Source organism: Myxocyprinus asiaticus, chromosome 18 (assembly GCF_019703515.2).
Source record: "Myxocyprinus asiaticus isolate MX2 ecotype Aquarium Trade chromosome 18, UBuf_Myxa_2, whole genome shotgun sequence".
NCBI lineage: Eukaryota > Metazoa > Chordata > Actinopteri > Cypriniformes > Catostomidae > Myxocyprinus > Myxocyprinus asiaticus.
Window position 1 is genome coordinate 14,313,894 of NC_059361.1, and position 27,334 is coordinate 14,341,227.

Here is a 27,334-nt window from a genome sequence, read left to right on the forward strand (position 1 = left end):
GGGATAGGCTCCAGCACTACCCGCAACCCTGCATAGGACAAGAGGCTATAAAAGATGGATTGATGGATTTATAATATATTAAAATAGATAAATAAAATATCAAGAAAGAAAGAAAACAATGCCATGATGCCTTAGAAATTAAGAAAATGTAAGCAAAAAAAAAAAAAAAGAAACAGATTTAAAGAAAATACAAAAATTAAAACAATATTAGTGCTGAGGGGTTGCCCTGTGATAGATTGGCCACCTGCCCAGGGTGTTTCCACCCGAGACAGCTGGTATAGGCTCCAGCACTACCCTTGAGGACAAGTGGCTATAGAAGATGAATGGATGGATAGTGCTGAGGAAGTAATAAAAGCCCTAAAGGAATTATACAAAGTAATTTCCCACAAACCAATTATTATAATTTATTTTTAATTTAAATTAAGTTCTTATTTTATAAAGAAATAGAGGAACAATAAAAGACAAATATATAAAGAAAAGAAAACAAGAAAAAAATATATACTTTAAATATACTAATATAATATCATAGGTTTAAAAAAGTCATAGGTCAGGATATCATTCATTGATCGACTGGAGTGGCAATGGATTACTTTTTTACTGCCTAAACAAGACTTTTGTACCATCAAAGTGCTAATAAAGTCATAGGTCAGGAATAAATATATATATCAGTCCCATTCAGAATATATATTAAATATTGGAATTCTAACAGGAATTCTGAAAAATGTAGGCAATTTGTTAAAGAATTTCTGTTTGTATTCGTACATGCGTGTATTTTGTAACAGTCAGTCCGTCTACGCAGCACGCACATCTACGTTACGTCTGCACGCACAGCTGCCATAAGAACTACAAATCCCGACATGCCCCCCTGAACCGACCACATCCCGGGAGAGAGGGGGTCGGCATCGAACCTGTGTTTACTTCCGGATTTCCTGTATATGGTAGAGCCTGAAAACAGCCACTCCAGTTGCCCTACAACCTCGGCAAGAGCCCTGTGCCCCGAAAACGCTCTGGCGGGAGCCCATTCAAGAGCCTCTCCGCTCAAGCAGGATGGTTTTGTGACCGGAGAGCCGCCATACTCCGGGCCAGCAGTAGAGAGATTACCGCAGCTTTAGACGACCATTCAAGACAGAAAGTATCCTTCTGCCACCCTTCGCCAAACGTCAAAGTCAATGCGGTCCTCGACCGGAGTGCTGGAGCTCATCCATCGGCCCCGCCGTCACCTTTCACGCGCTTGTTATTAACACACTTTCATTCGCAAAAAGACAAGTGTCGGAGATTAAAAACACCTCTCAGCCCAAATAAAGACTGTTATCTTGGGCTACCCGGATAAATAGAGGGGGGACGGTAGCTCTGGTTGGATTTATCCCTTTCAATCATAATGGAGTGGTTAATGGGGTGAGTAAACACGATGGTTAACTATTACAATTACTTGCGCTAATCGGCTGTCTAAATTTGCACTAAATGTATTTGGTGACGGATCTACATTCTGTTCATTTTGCTCTTCCTGACGCTAAACCTCTATGACAATGTTTGTTGGACTAAAACTTGACGCATTGAGTCAAATTTGCACAATTGTAGCTACAAATTGAATGGTCTGAGTCAGTGGTTCCCAACCCTGTTTCTGGAGGCCCCCCAACACTGCACATTTAGCATATCTCCCTTTACTGACACACCCAGTTCAGGTCTTGGAGTCTCCACTAACGAGCTGATGTGTTGAATCAGGTGTGTTTGATTAGGGAGAAATCCAAAATGTGTGGTGGAACAACTGGTCTGAGTTATTAATAGAGAAATTGAGCTGTCCAAGTGCAGATGTCCGTTTACCAGACGGAGGCAGCTCTACCCGCGTCTCGTTAAAAAAAAAAAAAAAAAAAAACGGTTCAACCTATGTAACATTTACAGTACTATGACGCAAAGATGTCACAGTATAAGCATGTTTCAACAGATCGCGTGCTTCAAGCTGCCACATGACGCGCGTGCAATCATCATCACCACCACCATCATCATCATCGGTGTTACAGTGGATGCGAATATTATGGCAGGCACATCCCTGATCTGTTGTTCTAAATGACATGTCTTTTTGAAAACGGCACTATCTAAATACAACAAGAATCAGCCATTGCCTGATAGTATGAGAATGTGGCATGAATGATTTTGCCAGTCTTTGACCTTTAAACCCTTTCTGCTAAAATCCTACCCTTCACCTGCAGAGAGACTTCATAAGGGGGCCAAAATGGCCATGGCCTGTGCTGACATTACAACACAAAAAAGAGCTTGCATTTACACTTGCATGGCATTTGCATCAGATGGGCCAAATATGATTGATTAACCCATTGTAACATTGTTATTCTATTAAGTAATTATATGGTTCAGTAATGCTTTAAGGTCCAAAGTAATGAGAGCTGTCAGCAATCCCTTGTGCAAGTTTTCAAATAGTTCATGATTTGACTTTGTGGTTCAAACTAATTCATACCTATAAACTTATCTTAGGCTATATGTAAATAAGCTACTTTGACAAGTAAAACTGGAGCTCTTCATCTTGTACTTGGATCTGGTTGTTAATCAGATACTGTTTAACGATTCCATGAAATGGCTTGACGTGTGCAGTTTTCTTTCTTGTGTTGATGTATTTCCTATGGAAACAGGACGTTTTTTTTTTAATTTATTTTTTATAGTCAGTAGGCATTAGTTTACATCACAGCCTTCAACCTTGATATGCTACTTTCTGTTGCTAGTCTGTGGTAAGTGGTAGGTGGAAGGATAATACCATTCTAGAAAGCCTTTTGATTGGATAGAAATTTGTATATGCCCCTGAGTGCAAGATGAGTCAATATCAATATTTTTGTCTTGTTTCCTGGAAGACGAACACCATACATTTTAAATGTATATTTTTGGCTGAAGTGAATTTGGTCAACTTTTAAGAGTACACTAGCATATAGAAGGCCTCAGAGCTGACATACATGGACTAAAAGCAGTAAAATAGCAATTTTGAGTTCAATGAACTTTTTAAAATGTTTATTTAGGACTGATGGTTGGTTTTTGCACATTGCACTGAAGTGTTCTTGGGCTTTGTGGTTGTTACCAATAGGCTGAGGTGATTTATATTTCAAAATCTTCTCAAGCGCTCGATGTTTCGTGGCACTGAGTGCATTGTACTAAATCCACGTACTTTAGAGTCTGTCTGGAATGCAACCTGATGACAGTATGACCCAGGTTTACATTCCTGTGTCTGCCCGCATCATAATTTGAGGGGTGAATGATAATGTCTGTTACATGTCTTTTGTTATTTTGCTCACTGTGTCTGTCCCCAGATGGCTGATGAGAGATGCGTCCAAATGTGAATATCTCTACCTAACACCCTTTTGAATTCCGTGTTTATGGCAGTCAGCCAGCAAATGTACAGCGCAAAGCATTAATGATCCTGTTTCATGGGCTTGTTTATACCATCTGACGAGGTTCACGCCAAACTCCGGTGAAAACATAAACAAGGATTCTGGTATTGAACGCAATGCGCTCTGGTTTCACTTTAATTTAACAATCGTGTGTTAATTTAATTTAACAATGGCAAATGTTTTTGGTCATTGCAGGTTTGTACCAGCCGTGTTAATGACACGCAGTGATGCAGAGGAAAATATGCCTGCTTACTCCATTTTTGTGGAGATGGTAGAATAAAGAAACACAGAATCCTAAAAGTCTTCCTTCATGCGAAATAATAGCTTCTGGGTTTAATCAGAGAGTCTTAAAATAACATAGGAAAGTTAAGAACTTAGGACATTATTTTTATTTTACTATTGCATAATATATTTTATTAAATTAAATTATATCAGGTTGGCTGTGTTCCAAAAACAACAGTGTAATTGTAAAATGGACCAAGACTAAAGTTGACCAAAAAGAGAGACAATATTTTAAGTATTTGGAAAGTATATTTTATATTTAAAATATTATTTTCATACATTTTTAGAGCCTTAAAGGAAATCATGTATACCTATTTTAATATATAATGCTAAGTTAAATATAAATAAATGACTTTTTAAGGTGTATGAAGGACCTTATGTATGACAATTAATCGTAAAAGCCCTAAAACAGGCAATTAATCGTCATAATTGCAATTATTTGTTTGACAATTTATTTGTTAGCCAAATTTCATAATCATGACAGCCATGGTGGTATGCTAAATGTGCTTTCTCAAAACATGCTGCCTGCCTGAAACCCTCCATAGTTTCCACTGCTGTAATACAGAAATAACTCCAAAGTTTGTGTTTTCTCTGTTATCATGGAGGCATATTCCAGAACATTGCATATGAGTTTAGAAAGTTTGCATGCCCAAATATGTCTCCCTCTTTGTGCCTGAGGAGGAGAGGAATTGCATATTGCCTATTTCAGATCTCCTGCTCCTGGCGCAGAATACTGACAGTCTATCAGTTGTAAGTGTCTTTGATGTAAGGGTGTGGCTCAGGCAAGCACAGGTTTGGACAGTTCAGCACTCCACAGCAAGAATGTGTGTAGGATGGATAGCAAACTAAATGCAATCCTAGTGTTTGACTGAAAGCTGCACCAAAGACATCACATTTTGAAGTGTGGTGATTATAAAGAAATTAAAAGTGAGACGGCTGTTTTACAGTCTTATCATTTATGTCTTTGAAATTTAGATTGGACATTGAGGGAGGGCCCAACACAGTACAAAAACTGTTTATCATACAAAAGTAAAAAAATATGTTTACATTTAAACTCAGTTTTTCACAATTCCTGACATTTAATTGTAGAAAACTTTCCCTGTCTTAGGTGAGTTAGGATCACTATTTTAAGAATGTGAAATGTCAGAATAATAGTAGAGAGAATTATTTCTTTCAGCTTTTATTTCTTTCATCACATTCCCAATGGGTCAGAAGTTTACATACACTTTGTTAGTATTTGGTATCATTGCCTTTAAATTGTTTAACTTGCCTTCCACATGCTTCTCACAATAAGTTGCTGGAATTTTGGCCCATTCCTTCAGACAAAACTGGTGTAACTGAGTCAGGTTTGTAGGCCTCCTTGCTCGCACATGCTTTTTCAATTCCGTCCACAAATTTTCTATTGGATTGAGTAGTCAATACCTTGACTTTGTTGTCCTTAAGCCATTTTGCCACACCTTTGGAGGTATGCTTGGGGTCATTGTCCATTTGGAAGACCCATTTGCAACCAAGCTTTAACTTCCTGTCTGATGTCTTGATATGTTGCTTCAATATGTCCACATAATTTTCCTTCCTCATGATACCATCTATTTTGTGAAGTGCACCAGTCCCTCTTGCAGCAAAGCACCCCCACAACATGATACTGCCACCCCCAAGCTTCACGGTTGGGATGGTGTTCTTCGGCTTGCAAGCCTCACCCTTTTTCCTCCAAACATAACGATGGTCCTTATGACCAAACAAATACATATTTGTTTCATCAGATCAGACCAGAGGACATTTTTCCAGAAAGTAAGATCATTGTCCCTATGTGCACTTGCAAACTGTAGTCTGGCTTTTTTATGGCGGTTTTGGAGCAGTGGCTTCTTCCTTGCTGAGCAGCCTTTCAGGTTATGTCGATATAGGACTCGTTTTACTGTGGATATAGATACTTGTCTACCTGTTTCCACCAGCATCTTCACAAGGTCCTTGCTGTTGTTCTGGGATTGATTTGCACTTTTTGCACCAAACTACGTTCATCTCTAGGAGACTGAATGCGTCTCCTTCCTGAGCGGTGTGATGGCTGCGTGGTCCCATGGTGTTTATACTTGCATGCTATTGTTTGTTCAGATGAATGTGGTACCTTCAGGCATTTCGAAATTGCTCCCAAGGATGAACCAGATGTGGAGGTCCACATTTTGTTTTTTTTTCTGAGGTCTTGGCTGATTTTTATTTATTTATTTTTTTCTCATTATGTCAAGCAAAGAGGCACTGAGTTTGAAGGTAGGCCTTAAAATACCTCCACAGGTACACTTTCAATTGACTCCAATTAGCCTATCAGAAGCTAATTGCCTAAAGGCTTGACATAATTGTCTGGAATTTTCCAAGCTGCTTAAAGTCACAGTTAACTTGGTGTATGCAAACTTCTGACCCACTGGAATTTTGATATAGTCAATTAAAAGTGAAACAATCTGTCTGTAAACAATTGTTGAAAAAATTACTTGTGTCATGCACAAAGTAGATGTCCTACTTGCCAAACAGTAGTTTGCTAATATGAAATCTGTGGAGTAGTTAAAAAATGAGTTTTAATGACTTCAACCTAAGTGTATGTAAACTTCTGACTTCAACTGCATATTTAGCTGTAACCAATTGACAAAATTTGTTTGTGTATGATTGGAGGCACAGTTTTTGATGTCAGAAACAACAGATATGGGAAACGTTTTCTCCCTTTTAAAAGTTATTTTTGCCATTCTAACTATGCACAATTATATGTTAGTTGCATTTTCATACAGTATTTGCATTTAGCATTGTTTTTCCCCTGCTTTCAGTGACCCTATTAGAACAGAACTGTGACCCACCAGTTGAGAACTAATGATTTATGTTACATGAGACAAAAATTGGGGACTCGTCCAGAATATAAACCCAAGATCTTTTTCACCTGAAACAAGACTTGCACCCTTATAACAAAGCACACAGGCCTAAAAGTCATCTCACTTCCTCTCTCGGGCAAAACTAAAGCTGCGTATGAATTTGCACACTGTTGGAGGATGCTGCATTTGATGAACAACTTACTTTTCGCCATAATAAAGTAGCCTATGTTCTTTAGATATGCAGGTGAGTTGTATGAATACATTCCCTGACATACTTCATCCAGAAAGTTGGGCATTCACATGACCTGAATTTATGACGTATTCACAACAACTGCGAAAATTATTTACTCTTGTTTTGATAAACTAGCACCACTAAAGCACAAGGAACAAGTTTATTGGTATAGGCTATATAGCAGTTACAGTTGAAAACAGCCATCTGACTCACTTCAGTATTACTCATATATTAGTTTAGTGTTTTGAATATGATGTCTCCTTTGCTACTGTGGAATTATGGGATAGACAATAAAGTGTCCAGACATGTGCTTAAGAATCTCACTGGATGTAGTAGGTCATTCGTGTGTTTCTCGCCTATTTTATTTTATCTTTTCTTTTCATACTGAGGATTCAGACACCCTACTCAATTAAAATACTGCTTTTGGCATACTAGCCTAAATTGTATGGAAGTCTCAAGAACTGAACCGAATGCTCTAATACAATTGAAAGAAATGAAGCAAAAGATCGGCCAGGCTGTGTTTGTTTGGCATTCCTCAGATAAGGTCAGCAGTGCCTTTCACTGCAGGATCAAATAGGCATACTCACACTAGGTAAAAAGATATGCCTCCAGTTGACCCTAAAATAAAGTAGGCTTTATTTTCTTCAGTGTGGAAGCATATTTTTCTCAGTACAGCACCCAGCTGAATGCCTATGGGAGAGCTTGTCTCCTGTCCCACCTCTCTTAGAGCTGAATAATTGAGCACATAGATGTAGTGTTGGTTGAAATAGAGAAAGACCAAAGGAATACCCTTGCCAAATATGTGTGTCTTCATGTGGATCCGATCCATTGTTTGTTCTGCTCTGATGCAAGTCGGTCTTAGTGTGATGGGTATTAGTTGACAGTTTCCTCCACTAGCAGGCAAAATGAAGAGTTGTGCAGCACCCACGTGCTGGCCAAAGAAGGCAAAAGAGAAGTCTGGAGCAGTGAGCCGAATGTGACAGACATCTAGTGTCTGTGTGGGCCTGGTATACAGGGCCTGAGGTGCTCTGTTGACAGCTTGGGTTTACACAAACCTGCTTGCAGCCTGTGAGTATGCTTTGTTGTCCAAGTTTGATATATCAGTTGCTTTCTCAGTGTTTAGTTCTTAAGCACAGGGTTTATCTGTGATAGATTAATATATCATCCAAGCCATCTGCATTGACCAATAACTTTGCCCGCTAGGCCAACTAACCAGAAATGGTCATTCCGCCTAGTGTCAAAAATCCATCAACAGCCTTGTTAATGGATAAGGCATTTAAATGTGCAAAATAAGTGTTCATTTAAATTCAGCAGTTTTGTGTAGGCCTATATCTCATTTGATATAATTGGATTGTCAACATATTTAATAAAATGGATAGTTCCCAATTTTTATTGGATGAACCCTGTACAACAAAGCCGTTGTAAAATTAAATGCACACCTGTGACCAAACATTCTAGGTTATATTAATGCGCCAGGTTGGTACGTACATTGCATAGCAATTGTAAACCGCCTACAGTTATGGTGTGTTCATATCATGCCAGTATTACCATAATTACGAAATTCCAACTTGTAAAAACCACTCACGTCTTCGTAGAACTCATAATTACAAGTTGTAAACTTAGAATTCTATGAAAGCTCTGACTTGACAGTCGGGACGTCATGTTACAAAGAACCAATAATGCAGTGGCCTCGAGTTAAAGGTAGTTAAACATATTTCTGTTTCATATGCCATTTTATTATAGCCAGTGTTACCTGAAGCACATTCTTTATTCTTAAAAATTTTGCAAGAACATAGGTATAGAGGTGAACTAATGTAGTGGTTCAATATTTTGCTGTCATCAGCAACAAAACCAAACAAGGATTTTTGGCATTATGAGCATTGTCAAAGAAACTAATAATTTCCCAGTCTGAGGACATGAACATCTCAGGGTACAATCTCTGAATTGGCATTTCGTAATTACAGTAATTCCGACAGGATGTGAACACAGCATTAAAAGGATAGTTCACCCAAAAATTTAAATTCTCTCATTTACTCATCCTCATGCCGTCCCAGATGTGTATGACTTACTTTCTTCTGCAGAACACAAATGAAGATTTTTAGAAGAATATACTAGCTCTGTAAGTCCATACAGTGCAAGTGAATGGTGACCAGAACTTTGAATCTCCAAAAAATCACATCGGTCAGCGTAAATCAGCATAAATGTAATCCATATAACTCCAGTGGTTAAATATGTGGTGGTGATATGATGGGTGTGGGTGAGAAAAATATAAATATTGAAGTCCTTTTTACCGTAAATCTACACTTTCACATTCTTCTTTTGTTTTTTGGCAATTCGCATTCTTCGTGCATATCGCCACCTGCAGATCAGGGCTGGTCAAAGGTGGAGATTTTTAGAATGTATGGACCTATAGAGCTGAGATATTCTTCTAAAAATCTTTGTGTTCTACAGAAGAAAGAAAGTCATACACATCTAGCATGAGGGTTTTAATTGATGAGAGAATTTTTGTTTTTGGGTGAACTATCCCTTTAATATAATGAACTATATTGCTTGGTGAAAGACTTGTTTATTCTGATAATTATTAATAATAAATTTAGCTGTTTATTGAAAATTGGTGTCTTTGATTATATTGGTGTTGGCACCTTATTTTTTCTGCTTTATGTTGGCCCTAAGAACATCCTTTAACCGTTTAATTGTATCGGTCATCAGCCACTTATTTCTCTTGATATCGGTATTAACATTAGCCATTGAAAAATTGGTTGACAGCTAATCTGAACATGTATGTGCAGATCGGGTCCCCTGGCCCTGCAATGGCATAAATATAGCATATTTATCATACATTAATAGCATTTCTATCTTCCATGAGTTATCAGAAATGCTGTGCAGTTTCATGTGCTACTGGTCTATGACCAAGTTGGGGTTTAAAATGGTATGTCTCAGCAGAGTGTGGTTGCTCTGGGTAAACACTAGAGAAAGGTCACTATTGTTGGCTTGAGGAACCTCTTTTTTTTTTTTTCTTTTTTTTTTCTACTGTTGCTTACCCAGGTAGAATGCATCAATTCTGGAACTGTTCAAAGTGACCCTTTCATTGGCACTAGAGACTGGTTCTAGATTAGCATATAAAGCAGTTTCTCTGAACTCGTAATTGAGCATTCTGTGTTTAATAACATATTTCACTGAATTGACAAGATTGGACTGAGCTGATTGAGTTGGTCTTTTCTAATACATACCAATTATATGGTTGAACTAGATTAAGGGGTGCCCTGTAAGTTAGACCGGCTAGAGCAGTGTTTTTATGGTCTAACTGATAAACCAGGAAGTAGCTTGCATCAATACTCATTTCATAACTTAAGTAATAGCCTTGTAAAATGTTTATGGCTTGTGTCTACCGAACAAATCGGAAGTGAAAGTACACTCTCTCCTGAAGTATAACCTCCTGAATGTTTTCAATATAGGCCTTCAAATGTCGACAGCAGCACATACAAGAAAATAACATAACATTTTTGACACTTCCTCTTTCTATTGTAGAACATTTTAGGCTATTACTTATATTTTTTGCTGCCTTTTCTCTCAACACTGCCTGAAACCTACATTCAGAAAACAAAGTGCAAATTTTGAATGCAAAGCCGGCTCTTCCTTTTAATGTACCACAAATTAAAACTCCAACTAAGAAGTGAACATGGACTCTTAAGCAGCAGAGACAGCCTCTGGTTATCTGAGGTTGTGGTGAAGGCAAACAAGCTCTGTCAGGTGTGGCTAGTGTCTGTTTTCCTCACTGGCTGTGAGCATGTTTTTGTATCATAGATAGTTTTGTTGTAATCTCCCCCCCAATAAAAGGGGTTTGAAAGAGTTCTCAGACCGGTTAAAGGAAGAGTTCACCCAAACTGTATGAGTTTCTTTCTTCCATAAAACACAAGTGTTACGCTATATGGTCCTGCTGTTCTTTTTAATAGAGAAAGCATAGTGACCAGGGGCTGTCAAGCTCCAAAAAGGAGTAAAAAGCTTCATAAATGTAGTAGAACTAGTTGTCCATGACTTGCACCCTATATTTCTATCTGAAGCCATACAATAGCTTTGTGTGAGGAACAGACAGAAATTTAAGTTATTAATCACTGAAAAAGATTTCACTTGTCCTTCACCAAACCTCTTTAATCTCATTCACACTTCCGCATATTCAAACTTGGGAGTGTTGCGGCCACTCACGATACGCACAAGCCAATGCCTTTGGTGTTATTAATCTCAAACCTGGCACAATGAATCTACAACGCCACAAGTTTGATTTTGTTCATGTTAAACTTCTCTTTTTATGTTCCACAAGGTGAGTAAATAATGAGATTTTAATTTTTGGGTGTACTATTCCTTTAAGGACAGGAGTATTAACATACATTAATGTGCAATGCAGAGCCTGGAATTTCAGTGTGTTGTAATTGTTTATTATGGAGCCACGCTGGGTGAATAAATGCGCCTCACAGACTCTCTGTGCTGTCTCATCTCTCTCATGTGAGCTGGTGGCACCCAGGCTAGTGACTCAGACTTCCCTCCTCCATCCCTCCTGTTCCTGCATACCTCGTTCCTATGTCCAACGTCATTTCTGTGACGACACGGTTGCAGCCTGCGGCCGGTGATGGGAACATGTGTCCCCTCTGCCAGGGCATGGAAGAGGAGATGAACACAGTGTTCAGGCCTCCCAGTAGGCTTCAGCGCTTTTTATAGCACCTAGCCACTTGAACAGAGACAGAGAGAGTTTTAAAAAAGAATGTAGGAGATGCTAGTGAAGGAAAAGATGAGATGATGTATAATAATCTATTTTTTTCTTCTTCGTTTCTCTTTTTATTGCTCTCAAAGTCCTATTCTGCACTGTCCGAGCTTGTTGTTCCTGTCACTTCGTGGAAGCTAGATGCATTTATCCAGATGTCAATATGGACAGGTTTTGTGATGTGCCTTTATCCAAAGAAAAAAAAATATATACCACTCTGAGTATGTTAAATATGGTTTTACTTGCAACGAGGATAAACATGGTTTGTGCTAAAATGATGTGGATTCTTCAGCAATTGCATTTTTCATCTCACATTTGTGCTTTATAGCATTATCCAACCCGATCTCATGATAATTCGTACATATTTTACGAGTTGGCTATTTTGTATGATTTCATTTGTATGAATTTGTACGATTTCATCACTTGCAAATGCCCGGATGTGTAACGTGGAAGTAAGTGTTAGTTCCGCAGGCGAGGTGTCAAGGACATGCTTATTAACATTATGCCATTATCCAAACCCCTTATCTAAACCTAACTGAACAGTAGTGTGTAAACATGACAAGAAGCTGTTATGTTTGAAAGAAGCAAGTAATTTGTCACGTATTAGATGAAAATTATGTCCAGCGACGTCAATGGCTGTTGTGAAGGTCGTACAAATTCATACAAGTGCAGTCGTATGATATCATACGAATTAGCCAAATTTAGAAAAGTTGTACGAATCCTTACAATTTTGCTGTGAGAGTGTGTAGCATTACCGGTTAGGTTAAGGTTTAGGAGAGAAAGATAATATTTGTTCATTTAAAACTTGATAGAGCATTAACCCTACAAAGCTTTTAGCACCATTCAGTGGACGTTTCACCACAATATCATTTTGCTAAAAAATAAAATAAAAAATTCATGAGATCAGGCTTGAATCTGTGCCTGTCAAACCTGTATGTCACAAGACAGATCAGAGTCTAAGTTCACACAGTCAGTGTTTGGGATTGACATTTACTTGAAATGTCCTGTACACACAACAGCTTAAAATCTCTTGTCTTATATTCAGGTGGTGTTTGTCTTATTGCTGTTCTACACTGTTCACGCCTTCTTCCTCTCACGTGTTGTTCACTGTTTGTGATGACCCACATTGTACTGTATCTTCAAACACAGCACATGCAAGGGGTAACAGTTTTGTCTTTATATATATTTTTTTTCCTCCATTTGTTTCTCTCACTTTCTCTTGTTCTTGTGCTTTAGGGTGACCTTGTTGAATTTCTTGCATATTGGATCACCATGAGTTAATTTTCTTTGTGTAGATTTTCTTAACTAGACTTTGGACACTTAAAGGAATAGTTCACCCAAAAATGAACATTTTGTCGGAATGTACTCACCCCCATGTCATTCCAACCCTGTGTTATTTTCTTTAATTTGTGAAACACAAAAGGAGATCTTAGGCAGAATCTGAGCTTCAGTTTCAGTCAATGGTGTTCTGTTGTATTTGTTCTATTGTATTGTTTTTTCTTTTATGGGGCTTGACAGAACAGTCATACAACAGCTTTGTGAGAGAAACAGACCAAAATGACTAATTCTTCCATAGCTCCTGGATCTCATTGGCATTTGTGTTTTTAAATGTGTTGAGACAAACTTTCTTAACACTTTTAAAAGTGTCATTTTCCAATTGAACAGAAGCACAACTTATATTTATGAGCTCCAGCAGGCTTCAGAATACTTTGAATATTGCGCTCGAATCAAATGTGCTACTGTTATGGTGCTTTATTGTCCTTTTTGGAGCCCGGCTGTTTAAATCATCATCCAGAATTCTGTTGTATGGGGGAAAAAAGTACAGTATGAACAGTGTGTAATCTGAAACAAAATAACCCAGGATTACATTGTTTTAGGAGTTAAGTGTGAAAAGCCTTCTTTTGTGTTTCACAGGAGAAGGAAAATAAAATAATGACCAGAGGGTGAGTGATGACATTTTTATTTTTATGTGAACTCTTCATTTAAACGTCAGGTTTGCATAATTGAATGCATTGAGGAAAATGCAAAGTAAGTGTGTTTCTGCGTGTGAGAGAGACGTTTCAATTGAAGCTTGACTTTTCCTTATTTGGAGTAGGAATGGGCTTTAATTGGATTATTGTGTGTTATATCAGGCTTCCCCTATACCCCATAGATCAAGGGTGAGCAGGGGTGAGTGTGTGTGTATATGTGTATGTGTGTGCCCGTGTATGTGAGAGAGAGCTGAGGAACAGCCATTTTGAGACCTTGCTAAATTCACCTCTGAATGCCTCGAAGAGTTTTGGGCTGAATCTATAGGACTGCAGCTACATTTTGAGTGCAGAATCTACAGTAGTTCGGTTCTCTTGGTCCGGACCAAAAATGAAAATAATACATTTAGTCCTGGTTCGATTAGCATTCACACTGGCATTTTTAACACCGAACCTAAAGATACAAAACAAAAGGCATAATGATAAGGTCACAACCTGATTGGACTGCTTTTATGACGTATATTTTGTGACGGAACTTGCCGAACATCCAAAACAATGCTGGCTGCTGGACTAAATGTGCTCATTGGATTTATGTATATAAATATGGTGGTATTTGTACCAGCTGAGAACAAACGAAGAGCTAATAAAATGTGTAAAGGAGTCAAAACGTGTGTTGCACACACAAACAAAGATATGCTGCAAGGATGGCTGACAGCGGTTCCGACGCCTGTACCGAACTGTAATGGGCAACATAGCTCCTATGATGAGAAGAACCAGGTATGCTTGAGGTCAGTATTAAGGCAAATTACTTCCTGTTATTGGTCTGTTTAGATGCCTTTGGTCCATGCTGCATTCATATATCAGTCGAACCGCACCAGAGTTCGTTTGGAAGCGGACACACCCTTAAGGCTATGTTCACACAGGCAGAACATTTTTTTTTTTTTGGACCCTGTCACTCAAATCCGTTTAGATTTTTGCAGTCTGAACAGGACAAAAACATTAAATCTGATTTTTATAAGCCTCATTCAAACCACATTTGCAGGTGGTTTGGAATCCGATTAAAATCAGATTTTTCTCGGTCTGAACGGTCAGATCGGATTTCATGTGTTTTTTTTCGTCATATGCTGTGCGCAACGGTTGTTATATGTCAGATTTTGTGACGAGAAAACGTACTGCGCTCCTATCGGCGTAATTAATGCCTTCACAGGGCACTACAAATTTAATGCAACAATGTAGGATCTTTACCAACAGTATTTTAAATAAAAATGACTTCAAAATTGTGTTCAGCCTGTTTTATTACACATTTCAGCCCTACAAAACTCTCACAGCGAAAGACAAACAGGACATATAGATCAACACTTCTGAATGAAACACCCATATGTAATTTATATGTTACTGGGCACGCAAAGCAGACACTGGCTTAACTTACTTAAAGACTTGCGCTAAGGTGCAGAAACCCATACCAGCTGTGAGAAACCACAGCGCAATAAAGTATTGAATGTCACGCGAATACGGGACGCTTGAGCATTTCATCACAGGATGCGGGTCCTCGTCTCACTGTCCGACCTTTTTATGCTTTAGCACAGGACACAAAGCCTTCATTACGGGAAGTTTCACTCTCTGCTAAAATACAGGACCCCAAGATAGAAGGCGTCCCATATGAGACGTTGTAATTTCTGCCAAATACAGGACGTCCCCACTAAAACAGACAGCAGTAAAACTAGCAGCAGCAAACATTGCACGTCACCTCTCCCTTTTTTTGGGGGGGGGGGGATTTTTCCCCTTTTTCTCCCAATTTGGAATGCCCAATTCCCAATGCGCTCTAAGTCCTTGTGGTCGCATAGTGATTTGCTTCAGTCCGGGTGGCGGAGGACGAATCCCAGCTGCCTCCGCGTCTGAGACAGTCAACCCGCGCATCTTATCACATGGCTTGTTGAGCGCGTTGCCACGGAGACATAGCGCGTGTGGAAGCTTCACGCCATCCACCGCGGCAACCACGCTCAATTCACCATGCGCCCTACCGAGAACAAACCACATTATAGCGACCACGAGGAGGTTACCCCATGTGACTACCCTCCCTAGCGGGCCAATTTGGTTGCTTAGGAGACCTGGCTGGAGTCACTCAGCACGCCCTGGGATTTTACCACTGAGCTACTCAGGCCCCCCCACCTCTCCCTTTTTTAAGCCGTTGTCTGTGAAGAATGTTCATATTTGGATACTGCCCTCATGAAAAGCATAATCAATGGTAAAACATCCATCGCTAAAATCTCATGCATAGTGAATATACGCAAGTTTGCTGTGTTACCATGACAACTAATGTGGACGTGATGGCAAAAGCGACTGTAGTCTGAACAGGAAAAAATCTGATCTAGCCACATATAACTCGGATAAAAATCGGATTTGAGGAAAAATCAGCCCTTTATTTTCACTCAACCATATACACAAGTGCGTGAAAGTCTTGGGTGCAGTTCCAAGCAACATAGCAGTATGACTATTATAATAAACTAAATATACAATAAACAAAATTCCTGCAGTGTGAACAAAGCCTAAGGCATTCTGGTTAATAAATATGGCTCAGGCCCTTCCTTCAATGAAAGTCTATGAGATTTTATTTTATTTATTTTTTTGCCTGTTTTTTTCATCTTCCAGGTGAAAATAGTTTGATCACTTAGAAAGATAATAGCACAACTCTCTTAAACAAGCAACATGATTTGAGGTATCATTAAGATCCGTAGCACAAATAGTTCGAGACAAGTTTTACACCATAGTTTAATATTTTGGGTTAGGGGTTAGCGGCAAAAACAGAAATGCTACTGAAAAAGATCCACAGATATCTGTGCAGAAACCTCTCCTCTAATGATATGATTTCTCAAAATCTGTCTTTATTTTGACATGATTGACGTTAATGGTCAAATTGTGGAAATAATTGCATAAGGTTAAAAATCCTAAGACCTGTTTTTTCTAGATGCAAATGGCCTGTATGTGAATTCTTATCAAATGACCTTGGAGGTTAAGGTCAAGATTTCACTGTTTATAGATGGATATCATCTGTCTGTGCACACCATAGACTGAAATCTAAGTCCATCAATACATTCCATCCAACCTGTAGTAAGCTGTGCACACACACACACACACACACACACACACACACACAGAGTCCAGGACTGTCTGAAATAAGATTATCATGGTTGTGTCAGGAAGAGGCAAGAGGGTTGTGCATGTTGTTGACCTGTAGTAGCCTTCTCACAGTGAGAACAGATAAGAGGGAACGAAATAAGCTCTTGTACATAATATCACTTCATAGCTGTTCAGGTATCAGCCATTTCACATAAGGACAATGTCTTATCTTTCCTAGTTTTTAAATGTCGTACATTTAATTTTCTTTTGAATATTTAAGGTCCTGATTAAACAATCCCAAATGTACAAATTTGTTTTTAAATTATTTGTTGGGACAGAAAAGCTAGTCGACGATTGTTTGAGGTGTTTATGCCTCATTCTTTTATAATTTATGTTCCAGCAGTTTAAACGCGTATTGCTACCCTCCTGGCCTACAAGAACTGGATAATAGGCAGCTTGCAATGTTAGCAGCCTGAGATCAGTGGGACATCATTGTTTTCATTTCTCATCAAAAGTCACAGAAGGCTTGGTTTAAAGCTTTTACATGCAAAATAGCGTTGTTGGAAAGAATGCAAAAAGAGTAGAGCAAGAGCAAATTACTGTTTGGAGTAGTGGTCGATCAATATATCGCCGAGGCTGATAAATTGGCCGAATTCTGACTTTTTTAATTATCGCATCGGCCGATTTGTTTCTTGAGGGCACCAAGAATCGCCTGCTTGCATGTGAAGCGACTGAGACATGTAAATGACCAGTCACGGTTCATTTTGTTGTTACGTGCCATCGTGTTACTACAATAATAGATGTGCAACACAGTGTCATTTAAACAGTCCACATATCAGAGTAGCGGCAGCTGTGTTTGACCTCATAATGTTAAAGTGCTCGCCTGTTTCATTCTCCCCCTCTCTACTCAACAGTTGAACTTGTCTTTTAACTGTCTTTTCTAATGATAAAAAGCAAATATCAATGAAATTTCTATTATATACCATCTGCAAATATGCAGATATCTCATTTAAACACATGTAATTCACAAACAGGGAGTTTGGCAAAAGGCACCTGAAGGACTCTCGGACCATGAGAAACAAAGATTGAACTCTTTGGCTTGAATGGCAAGCATCATGTCTGGAGGAAACCAGGCACCGCTCATCACCTGGCCAATACCATCCCTACAGTGAAGCATGGTGGTGGCAGCATCATGCTGTGGGGATGTTTTTCAGCGGCAGGAACTGGGAGACTAGTCAGGATTGAGGGAAAGATGAATGCAGCAATGTACAGAGACATCCTTGATGAAAACCTGCTCCAGAGCGCTCTGGACCTCAGACTGGGGCAAAGGTTCATCTTCCAACAGGACAACGACCCTAAGCACACAGTCAAGATAACAAAGGAATGGCTCCGGGACAACTCAGTGAATGTCCTTGAGTGGCCCAGCCAGAGCCCAGACTTGAACCCGATTGAACATCTCTGGAGAGATCTGAAAATGGCTGTGCACCGACGCTCCCCATCCAACCTGATGGAGCTTGAGAGGTTCTGCAAAGAAGAATGTGAGAAACTGCCCAAAAATAGGTGTGCCAAGCTTGTAGCATCATACTCAAAAAGACTTGAGGCTGTAATTGGTGCCAAAGGTGCTTCAACAAAGTATTGAGCAAAGGCTGTGAATACTTGTGTACATGTGATTTATTTATTTATTTATTTATTTTTATTTTATTTTTTTATAAATTTGCAAAGATTTCAAACAAACTTCTTTCACGTTGTCATTATGGGGTATTGTTTGTAGAATTTTGAGGAAAATAATGAATTTAATCCATTTTGGAATAAGGCTGTAACATAACAAAATGTGGAAAAAGTGAAGCGCTGTGAATACTTTCCGGATGCACTGTATCTCTTGACTCGGCAGGTGTAAATTCTTCTTGTTTTACAACCTGCCCCTAATTGACTGGCAGTATTAAAATAGTCAGCATTTGACTGATACTAAACAGTACTACTGATGTTTATTTAGCTATTATTGTATTTTTATTTATTCTTTATTTAAATGGTCAGCAACTGACTGATACTGAACATACAGTACTGATGTTTATTAAGCTATTTATTTTTATTTATTCTTTATTTTCTCAGTGTTCATTTCTAGAGTTTGTTGACAGTGTATAATAACAATGTCAAATATTCTTTGATAAAATTATTTAAGAAAGCAGCCTTCTGAGTACCTATGCATAGTCATATCGGTGCAAAACTGGTGAAAAATCCACATTGAAAAGGTCTGTTTTCATTCCAGCTAAAAAACGAACTATATCGGCCACCACATCGGTAAACGGTGAATTTTCACCCTCTAAAATCGGTATCGGTCTCAAAAATCCCATATCGGTCGGGCTGCAATCGACTGTCAATCATCTCGAGAACGTGCATGCGCTTAGCAACACATTAAATTATTTTTTTTTTTTTAGTGTAATCTGAGGTAAAGCAGCACAATTTATTAGACCAGTGTTGTCAGATTTTACTGCTGATTTGAAATATGTTCTTTGATCGTAATCTTGACCAACCGTTTTTAAGATTTCGGTGTTCCTCCATTCAAGTAGATAGGAGCTGCACTGGCATGAGTGGAAATAGTCTCCCGGGAGCATTCCATAGATTGCCTCCAGTGGACTGCCTTGCTAGAAAGACTTTGGCTGGATCCGCATGAGCGCGTGAGTGCATCTTCAAAGTAAAAGCGCTTCACGTGTGCTGTAAGTAAATGTCTTATTGACTGTGTACTGTATGTACAATTGGTTTGATTCTGTATTTTTTGAGAAAATGCGATTGCTAACTTGGACATGCCATCCATGGTTGCTGGACTACTGTGTGTACTGTTATTTCCTCCTTCCTAATATATTACCAATTTCATGTGCAAATAAATTAATAAAATTTGATGACTAAACAGAACTCAGAAGAAACTGCTATCTATCATTTAAAATACAATAAATATATATATATATATATAAATATTACTTTAATTTTATTTCTATCGAAATATAGTCATGTCAGTTTGCCTGAAAGAACACAACACGTTCGGATGTCTTATGCATGATTTACACTTGGTTGGGAGCAGGTTTAAATTTTGTTCATACTAACGTTTTGAAAATACGAAAAACTTTCATGAATCAGAACATTTACGTCAGAACGGCTTTACGAACGATTTACACAAAATTTGTTCTGCTCGTGTTTCATGAATGTGGCCCATTGTTTTTTCTTGTTTTTTTAGGTGCTGCCTATGATATCCCGCTATCCAGCAGGTGCTACATAATGAATGTCTTTCATGTCTTTAGGCATTGTGTACATATACGTCCATAGTGTTGCCACTTGTGAAGAACTCATAAAACATAAGAGTTATGTATGCCATATTTGACCATGGATTTGCGACTCCTGTGAAGTGAGGTACATGTAGCTTGACTCACCATGTTTTGTGCATATACAGTATACTCTTCATATCTCTGGGCATATAACATTCTTTGTACATTGACCGCAGGCCCCCCGGAGTGAGTGCAGCATCATCTGAGTATTATGTAAGTATTAGGCAGCTGTGGAATGCACTTGGGTTAATGCCTGTGTAATCCAGCACTGCTGCTGTAGGTCATGTAGAGATGGAGCTCCACTCTCTTCAATCTCCAGCTTTAGACCCTCACAGCTCCTTCACTAACCCTCTTCCTAATGGATTAGTGACTAGAGAAGGCCCCACTACTGCAGTACTGTGAATAGAGATATACAGACCCTCAGTCCCTCTGTATTTTTCCCTCCTTTTATCCTGTTTGCATTGCATTGCATTGCTTCAATGATCTCACATATTTAAAGGGGTCATATCATGGATTATCTTTGCTTTTTGTGAAAAAAGCTCACTCCCTAGTCCACCAAGAGCATTTATGGATTCTAAAGGCCTACTTCAAATTTTTGTAGTGGTGCATCAGTCAGGAAATTTTAGGCCGATACCAATCACTGATATATTTCAACACTGTGTTTGGCGGATACTGATCCGAACACAGATATTTCTTTTAAAAGTGCCCTTTGCCACACTTTTGCAAGATATATGCTGCAGTTATACTGCATGTTAATGCCCCACACTGTAAAATTCATTAAATTTACATTAATTTTGAATTGCTAAATTTATTTGATTTGAAAAAAAGTTATGAATAGTTCTGTTGTCGCTATCAAAGGTCATTGACACACTAGCAAGCAGTAAACGCCATGAGAGCATCACACACAGCAGATACTTTCAAAAATGAGAGATATCCATTACAAGCTCCAAAAGAAGGGAGTGAAAACTGAGAGTGCACACATTCGCTCAAACTTGATCTATCACTCTACACATCGTCTGTCGCAACCAACGGGGTTTTCAAAGTGTTCAACAGTAAGCACCCCCCCCACAAAACTCACAAAATTTACAAGACTGCACCCATCCCCCTCCCACATTCATTTTAGATGTGGTTTGAAAACCGTGGCATTGCATCATGTATACTCAGATTTTTGTTCACATAATTATTTGTTGTTTAATTCGTTCTTTAATTCATACACATGTAATTCCTGCAAATTTTTTAAACAAACCAGCATATTCATCTAAATTACAGCATATCTGAAAGTGTCAATTCGTGAATGCTTAGAATTGTTAACAACCCACCCTCCAGTGGCTGCAATGTCATGCATGTTTTGAGCCGAGCACGTGCTCATTCATTAGGGTAGCAGTGTATGTGCGTGCTACAATTAAAAGAATAGACTGTCCCTAAATCTATGCATGATTGTCAATCACCGATCTGAGACAAAAATCGGCTGATAGATCGGTGGCCAATCGAACGGTGCATCCCTAGTTTTTTGCACGCTGCTATGCCTCGTGCACTGTAAAGCAATTTACGAACTAGCTAACTAACCCTCTAAATAAACTTACTAGCTAGCTAAAAAGCTATCTAACTAGCTAACATGCTTACTAATTGACTAGCTAGCTAACTAACTAACTAGCTCACTAACAACTAGCTGGCTAACTAGCTTACTAAATAACTAACATTAATGGATGTGAAAGAGTAATGCTAAAAAGTGTGGAACATGACCCCTTAATTTAATTTAGTTTTCATCTCTTAATTTGTCCCCCAGAAACACATACCTTGTTCCTGCCTAGGCATGCTTAGACACACAGGGTTTTCTCGCCCTGTTCAGGTTCAGTTTGTTTTGCTGATAGGAATATATCCACAGTCTCTTGTGCTTTTGTCTCGGCAGCGTTCCCTAAGCCACCTGCCAGAAAGGAACATTGAGAAGGAAGCTGAATGGCTGTTAATGGGACTTGGGAGGTCATTAGCTATAACTGTTCTACTGTTGCATGCTGCTACGTCTCGCACACTGTAAAGCCATTTACAAACTAGCTAACTAACCATCTAAAAAACCTAACTAGCTAGCTAACATGCTAACTAACTGACTAGCTAACTACAGCTGAAGTCAGAAGTTTACATACACTTAGATTTAAGTCATTAAAACAAATTTTTTTAACCACTCCACAGATTTCATATTAGCAAACTATAGTTTTGCCAAGTCGTTTAGGACTTCTACTTTGTGCATGACACAAGTAATATTTCCAACAATTGTTTACAGACAGAGTTATATTGTTAATTGACTATCACAATTCCAGTGGGTCAGAAGTTTACATACAGTAAGTTAACTGTGCCTTTAAGTAGCTTGTAAAATTCTAGAAAATTATGTCAAGCTTTTAGGCAATTAGCAATAAGCATACCTCCAAATTAGGCAATAAGCATACCTCCAAAGTTTAGGCAAAATGGTTTAAGGACAACAAAGTCAAGGTATTGGAGTGGCCATCACAAAGCCCTGACCTCAATCTGATAGAAAATTTGTGGGCAGAACTGAAAAAGCATGTGCGAGCAACGAGGCCTACAAACCTGACTCAGTTACACCAGTTTTGTCTGGGGGAATGGGCCAAAATTCCAGCAACTTCTTGTGAGAAGCTTGTGGAAGGCTACCCAAAATGTTTGACCCAAGTTAAACAATTTAAAGGCAATGCTACCAAATACAAACAAAGTGTATGTAAACTTCTGGGAATGTGATGAAAGAAATAAAAGCTAAAATAAATCATTCTCTCTACTATTATTCTGAAATTTCACATTCTTAAAATAGTGATCCTAACTCACCTAAGACAGGGAAAGTATTCTACAATTAAATGTCAGGAATTGTGAAAAACTTGAGTTTAAATGTATTTGGCTAAGGTGTATGTAAACTTCTGACTTCAACTGTAACTAACTAGCTCATTAACAACTAGCTGGCTAACTAACTAACTAACTAACATTAATGGATGTGGAAAAATGATGCTAAAAAAGTGTGGAACATGACCCCTTAATTTAGTTTTCATCTCTAATTTGTCCCCCACAAACACATACTTTGTTCCTGCCTAGGCATGCTTAGACACAAAGGGTTTTCTCACCCTGTTCAGGTTCAGCTTGTTTTGCTGATAGGAATATATCCACAGTCTCTTGTGTCTCATTTGTCTCGGCAACGTTCCTTCAGCCACCTGCCAGAAAAGAACATTGAGAAAGAAGCTGAATTGCTGTTAATGGGGCTTGGGCGGTCATTAGCTGTCACTGTTCAACAGCACATTTTTCAGAATTGGCTTTGTTCGTACAATTTCAAGCAATATAAAGACCTCTTAAGTTGGTGCGGGCTATCCAGGTTGAGGCTTCGCTTCTGACCAAACTACCAGCACAGAGAACAGAGGCCAGCATCACACAAATGCCATTGATTTAGGCTAACAAGATAATTTGCCAATACTGATTATGGCTTGCTTAGATATACGGTGGTGCTTAGCCTGAGACTTGCATTATATTTGTATTTGCTTGCATTTTCTTGTATTGAAATGACAGTCAAAGTGAAATTTAACTAAATTGCCAGTCAGAGTCAGGCCAACAGGAGCATAAGTAGACTGTAGACATACTGGCAGAACATAGTATATAATCCAGGTGTTCCATGTATACAAAATTGTTTCACAGTATACTTACTGCAAAAATATTAATAGTATGCCTTTCCAAACATACCCACTGATTGTGAAGTATTGGATTTTACAGAAAACCAAATGCTTTCAGTAAATTAGTTAATTATGTTGCTGTATAATTTAATAGTACTGCTTCTCATAATGATTTTTGTCTTGTGTCTGATCCAAAATGGATTATAGAAATAGAAAATAGAAATAGATTATTCTGGGAAGCAACCTTCAGGCAAGAACTGCTCTCAGCACATGTACATCGAGATGTTATCTTATCAAATAGCTGACTCCAGTTCTTAGGTTGGCATGCACATACTCTTTGTAATACTGCCAATAATTGTATTAAAGTCATTTTTATTTGTATTGTGCTTTTTACAACGCACATTATTTCAAAGCATCTTAACAGAAAGTCATGACTTATTCAAAGTAGAAAACTGTCGAGAAAAAAAAAAAAATCTAACTACATAGGACAACTGGCCTTAAATCTGCTGAGGAGCTAATGCTCTTCTGGGTAGATCCAGCAGATGGTGCTGTAACATTGATCTACAATCTGGGTTTGTGAAACATACAATATATTGGTTTGGTATTAGTGTGTGGTATTATTACTCTGTATAAAGGAGCAGAAAAATGAAAAAAGCTACCTTCACCTCTCTTCCCCTGTGGGTTTGGAATGGGTGTGCCCCCTATGTTGGGTGGGGTTGGAGGCAGGAAGTGGGTAGGAAATGAAGCAGAAAGTGTAAGTAATTTCTAACAGTAGAGTTTGTTCCAGCTACACCCAGTGTGAGCTTTTTAAGGTGCAATGACTAGATATTGAGTTTAACCAATACTGCCACTTTTCTATATGATCAGTTATAAGATCTTTAATATCGAGTCTACTGCTAAACGGCACCATTAAGCGGGTCTCTAAAGCAGCACCCAATGCCATTACACCGCGGTTTATTAATTGTCAAGTGAGAACGTGAAGCTTAATGGTTAAACATAACCCAAAACAAAAAATACCAATAACAAAACAACTTTGTATAAATGTAATTTATATAATAATATAAATATTTATTTTAAAATGATAAATATGATAATACACATTTCCAAAAAAAAAAATATTAATAATAATTAGGACTGTCAATCAATGAAATTGTTTAATCAAATTAATTACATGGTATGCCGATTAATTAATAGAATTAATCGCATATATAAATGTTTGCTTAGCCCCTCAAATAACAACAATTCAATTAAATAATGATTAAATAGTTATATTTAAATCATTATAGATAAAATATATATTATAAAAAACATAATATAGATAATTAAAATGCATTACATCATTGTGCCACACGAGCAAAGCATTAAAAGACGGTAACTCTTTACAATAAGGTTCCATTTGTTAACATTAACAACATTAGTTAACGTGAACTAAAAATAAACAATACTTTTACAGCTTTTATTAATCTTAATGTTAATTTCAACATACTAATACATTTCTCAAATCAAAAGTTGTGTTTGTTAACAGTAAATGCATTATGAACTAACATTAACTTACAATCAACAATTGTATTTTTATTAACTAATACTAACAGATTAATAAATGCTGTAAAAAAAAAGAAATATTTCATGTTTATATATATATATATATATATATATATATATATATATATATATATATATATATATATATATATATATATTTCATATTTGTTAACTGTTCATGATACCTAATGCATTAACTAATATTAACGAATAGAACCTTATTGTAAAGTGTTACCAAAAAGACAATTCAAAAAGTGGCTTTAGTATGCAATATATGTTTATTTCCATATTATTAAACTTATGTCATCTGCCTATCATTGGCCTACAGTTCACACAATCCATTTTGCAATTGAATTCGTCAGTCAGTCCGAGACAGATTTATTATGAGGGCTTTTCTAAGGACGCGTCAATGCACACCTGCTTCATTGCGTCGCGTCATAATCATACCGTTTTTAGGTCGCTGTGTCAAGTTAAACATAGTTTGAAGCTTAGAAAAACACGTCTTGAGATCCCTGCGTTCGTATTTATGCTCTATCAAGCTGTGTTTGAATGCAAGAACATGTTTTCATCTTGTTTTGTCTGCTGTCGGTGAGTGTGGTTTGTTTTCTGTATAACGGCGATGCACAAACAGCTGAAGTTTTGCTTACTGCCCCCTAGAGAAAACAGGTGGTACTTCAAGCTTGAATTGCTCAGATGGAAGGAATATTCCTAATCACAGTCCAGGGACATGAACTTGCATTATTTTGTAATTTTATTTTAAGCATTATTTTTATATATAATTAATTGCACTGAATTAACATGTTAAATTGACAGCCCTAATAATTATTATAACATATTTATTAACTGTTAAACATTAAAATATTCTGTATTGATGGTTAAAAAAGCAAATTTATTTTGTCTAAGATGAGACTAAATAAAAGGCTTTATTTGATATTACAGGGCTGTGGTTGTTTAAGGTTAGCTGGGGTAACATCTATTTTATTCTTTGAAGCTCTTCATATTCTGATGAAATACCCAGCTATAGGCATGAGGATTAAGATCCTAGATCAGCAGTTGAGATTCATACTGCAGAACTGATGGATGCTGTGCAGAGGGATTAAATCAGAAGGAAGGATGCCACTCTGCTTACCCCTTATGAAAATGAAGAGCTGTGCTGTTACACTGGCTGAATATACCGGGAGAATGGCCGCTGAAGCTCGTTTGTCATAGCTGTGCCCTGTCAGCATAAATTTAGAGAGGCCTCTCTAACTTAACAGAGGTGCAGTGTGGAGCCACTGACCTCTGCCATGTCATATGAAAAATAATATATATATATATATATATATATATATATATATAGATATATAGACACACACACACACACACACTCACTAAGCACTTTATTAGGAAAGTGTACAATTATTCATGCAATAATCGTATCATCCAATCATGTGGCAACAGTGCAATACATAACATCATTCATATGCGGGTCAGGCACTTCAGTTAATGTTCACATCAACCATCAGAATTGGAAAAAAATTTGATCTCATTGATTTCGACCATGGCATGATTGTTGGTGCCAGATGGGCTGGTTTGAGTATTTCTGTAACTGCTTATCTCATGGGATTTTCACACATAACAGTCTCTAAAGGTTACTCGGAATAGTGCCAAAAAAAAAAAAAAAAAAAAATCCAGTGAGCGCCAGTTCTGCGGATGGAACACCTTGATGATGAGAGAGGTCAACAGAGAATGGCCAGGCTGATTTGAGCTGACAGAAAGGCTATGGTAACTCAGATAATCACTCTGTACAATTGTAGTGCGCAGAATGCACAACAAGTCTAACCTTGAGGTGGATGGGTAATAACTGCAGAAGACCACGTCGGGCACTTTATTAGGACCATAGTGTACATTTACTCAGTTACATTTACTTGAGTAACTTTTTGGAAAAAATTTACTTTTATGAGTGTTTAATTACTCATATTACTTTTACTTTTTACTCTTACTCAAGTAAATTTCTAATGAAAAAGTGTACTTTTATTTAGTTACAATGGGTGACGTTCCTTTTTTAAATGACTGGTTTTAATTCAATGAATGTTATTAAATGTGTAATTTATTGAGTTTTTTTGAATGGGACTTTTACGACCGGATCGTACAGCGGTGCTCTGTCACTCAAGTTGAGCTCATAACTCCTGCAGCAACCACTCAAAACAAACACTTTCTTTCGCCACACAATGCCTTCATTTTACACTAA

The 27,334-nt window shown here is 37.9% G+C and overlaps 1 protein-coding gene across 1 annotated transcript in view; it reads left to right on the forward strand.

The window, feature by feature from the left end:
- Positions 1 to 902: 902 nt before the first annotated feature.
- LOC127455692 (MOB kinase activator 2-like) overlaps positions 903 to 27,334 on the forward strand; it is a 64,224-nt gene continuing 37,792 nt past the window's right edge. The window contains exon 1 of the mRNA XM_051723753.1: positions 903 to 1,395. Coding sequence (XP_051579713.1) covers positions 1,379 to 1,395 — 17 coding nt within the window. The 5' untranslated portion in view covers positions 903 to 1,378. The remainder of the gene's footprint in view (positions 1,396 to 27,334) is intronic.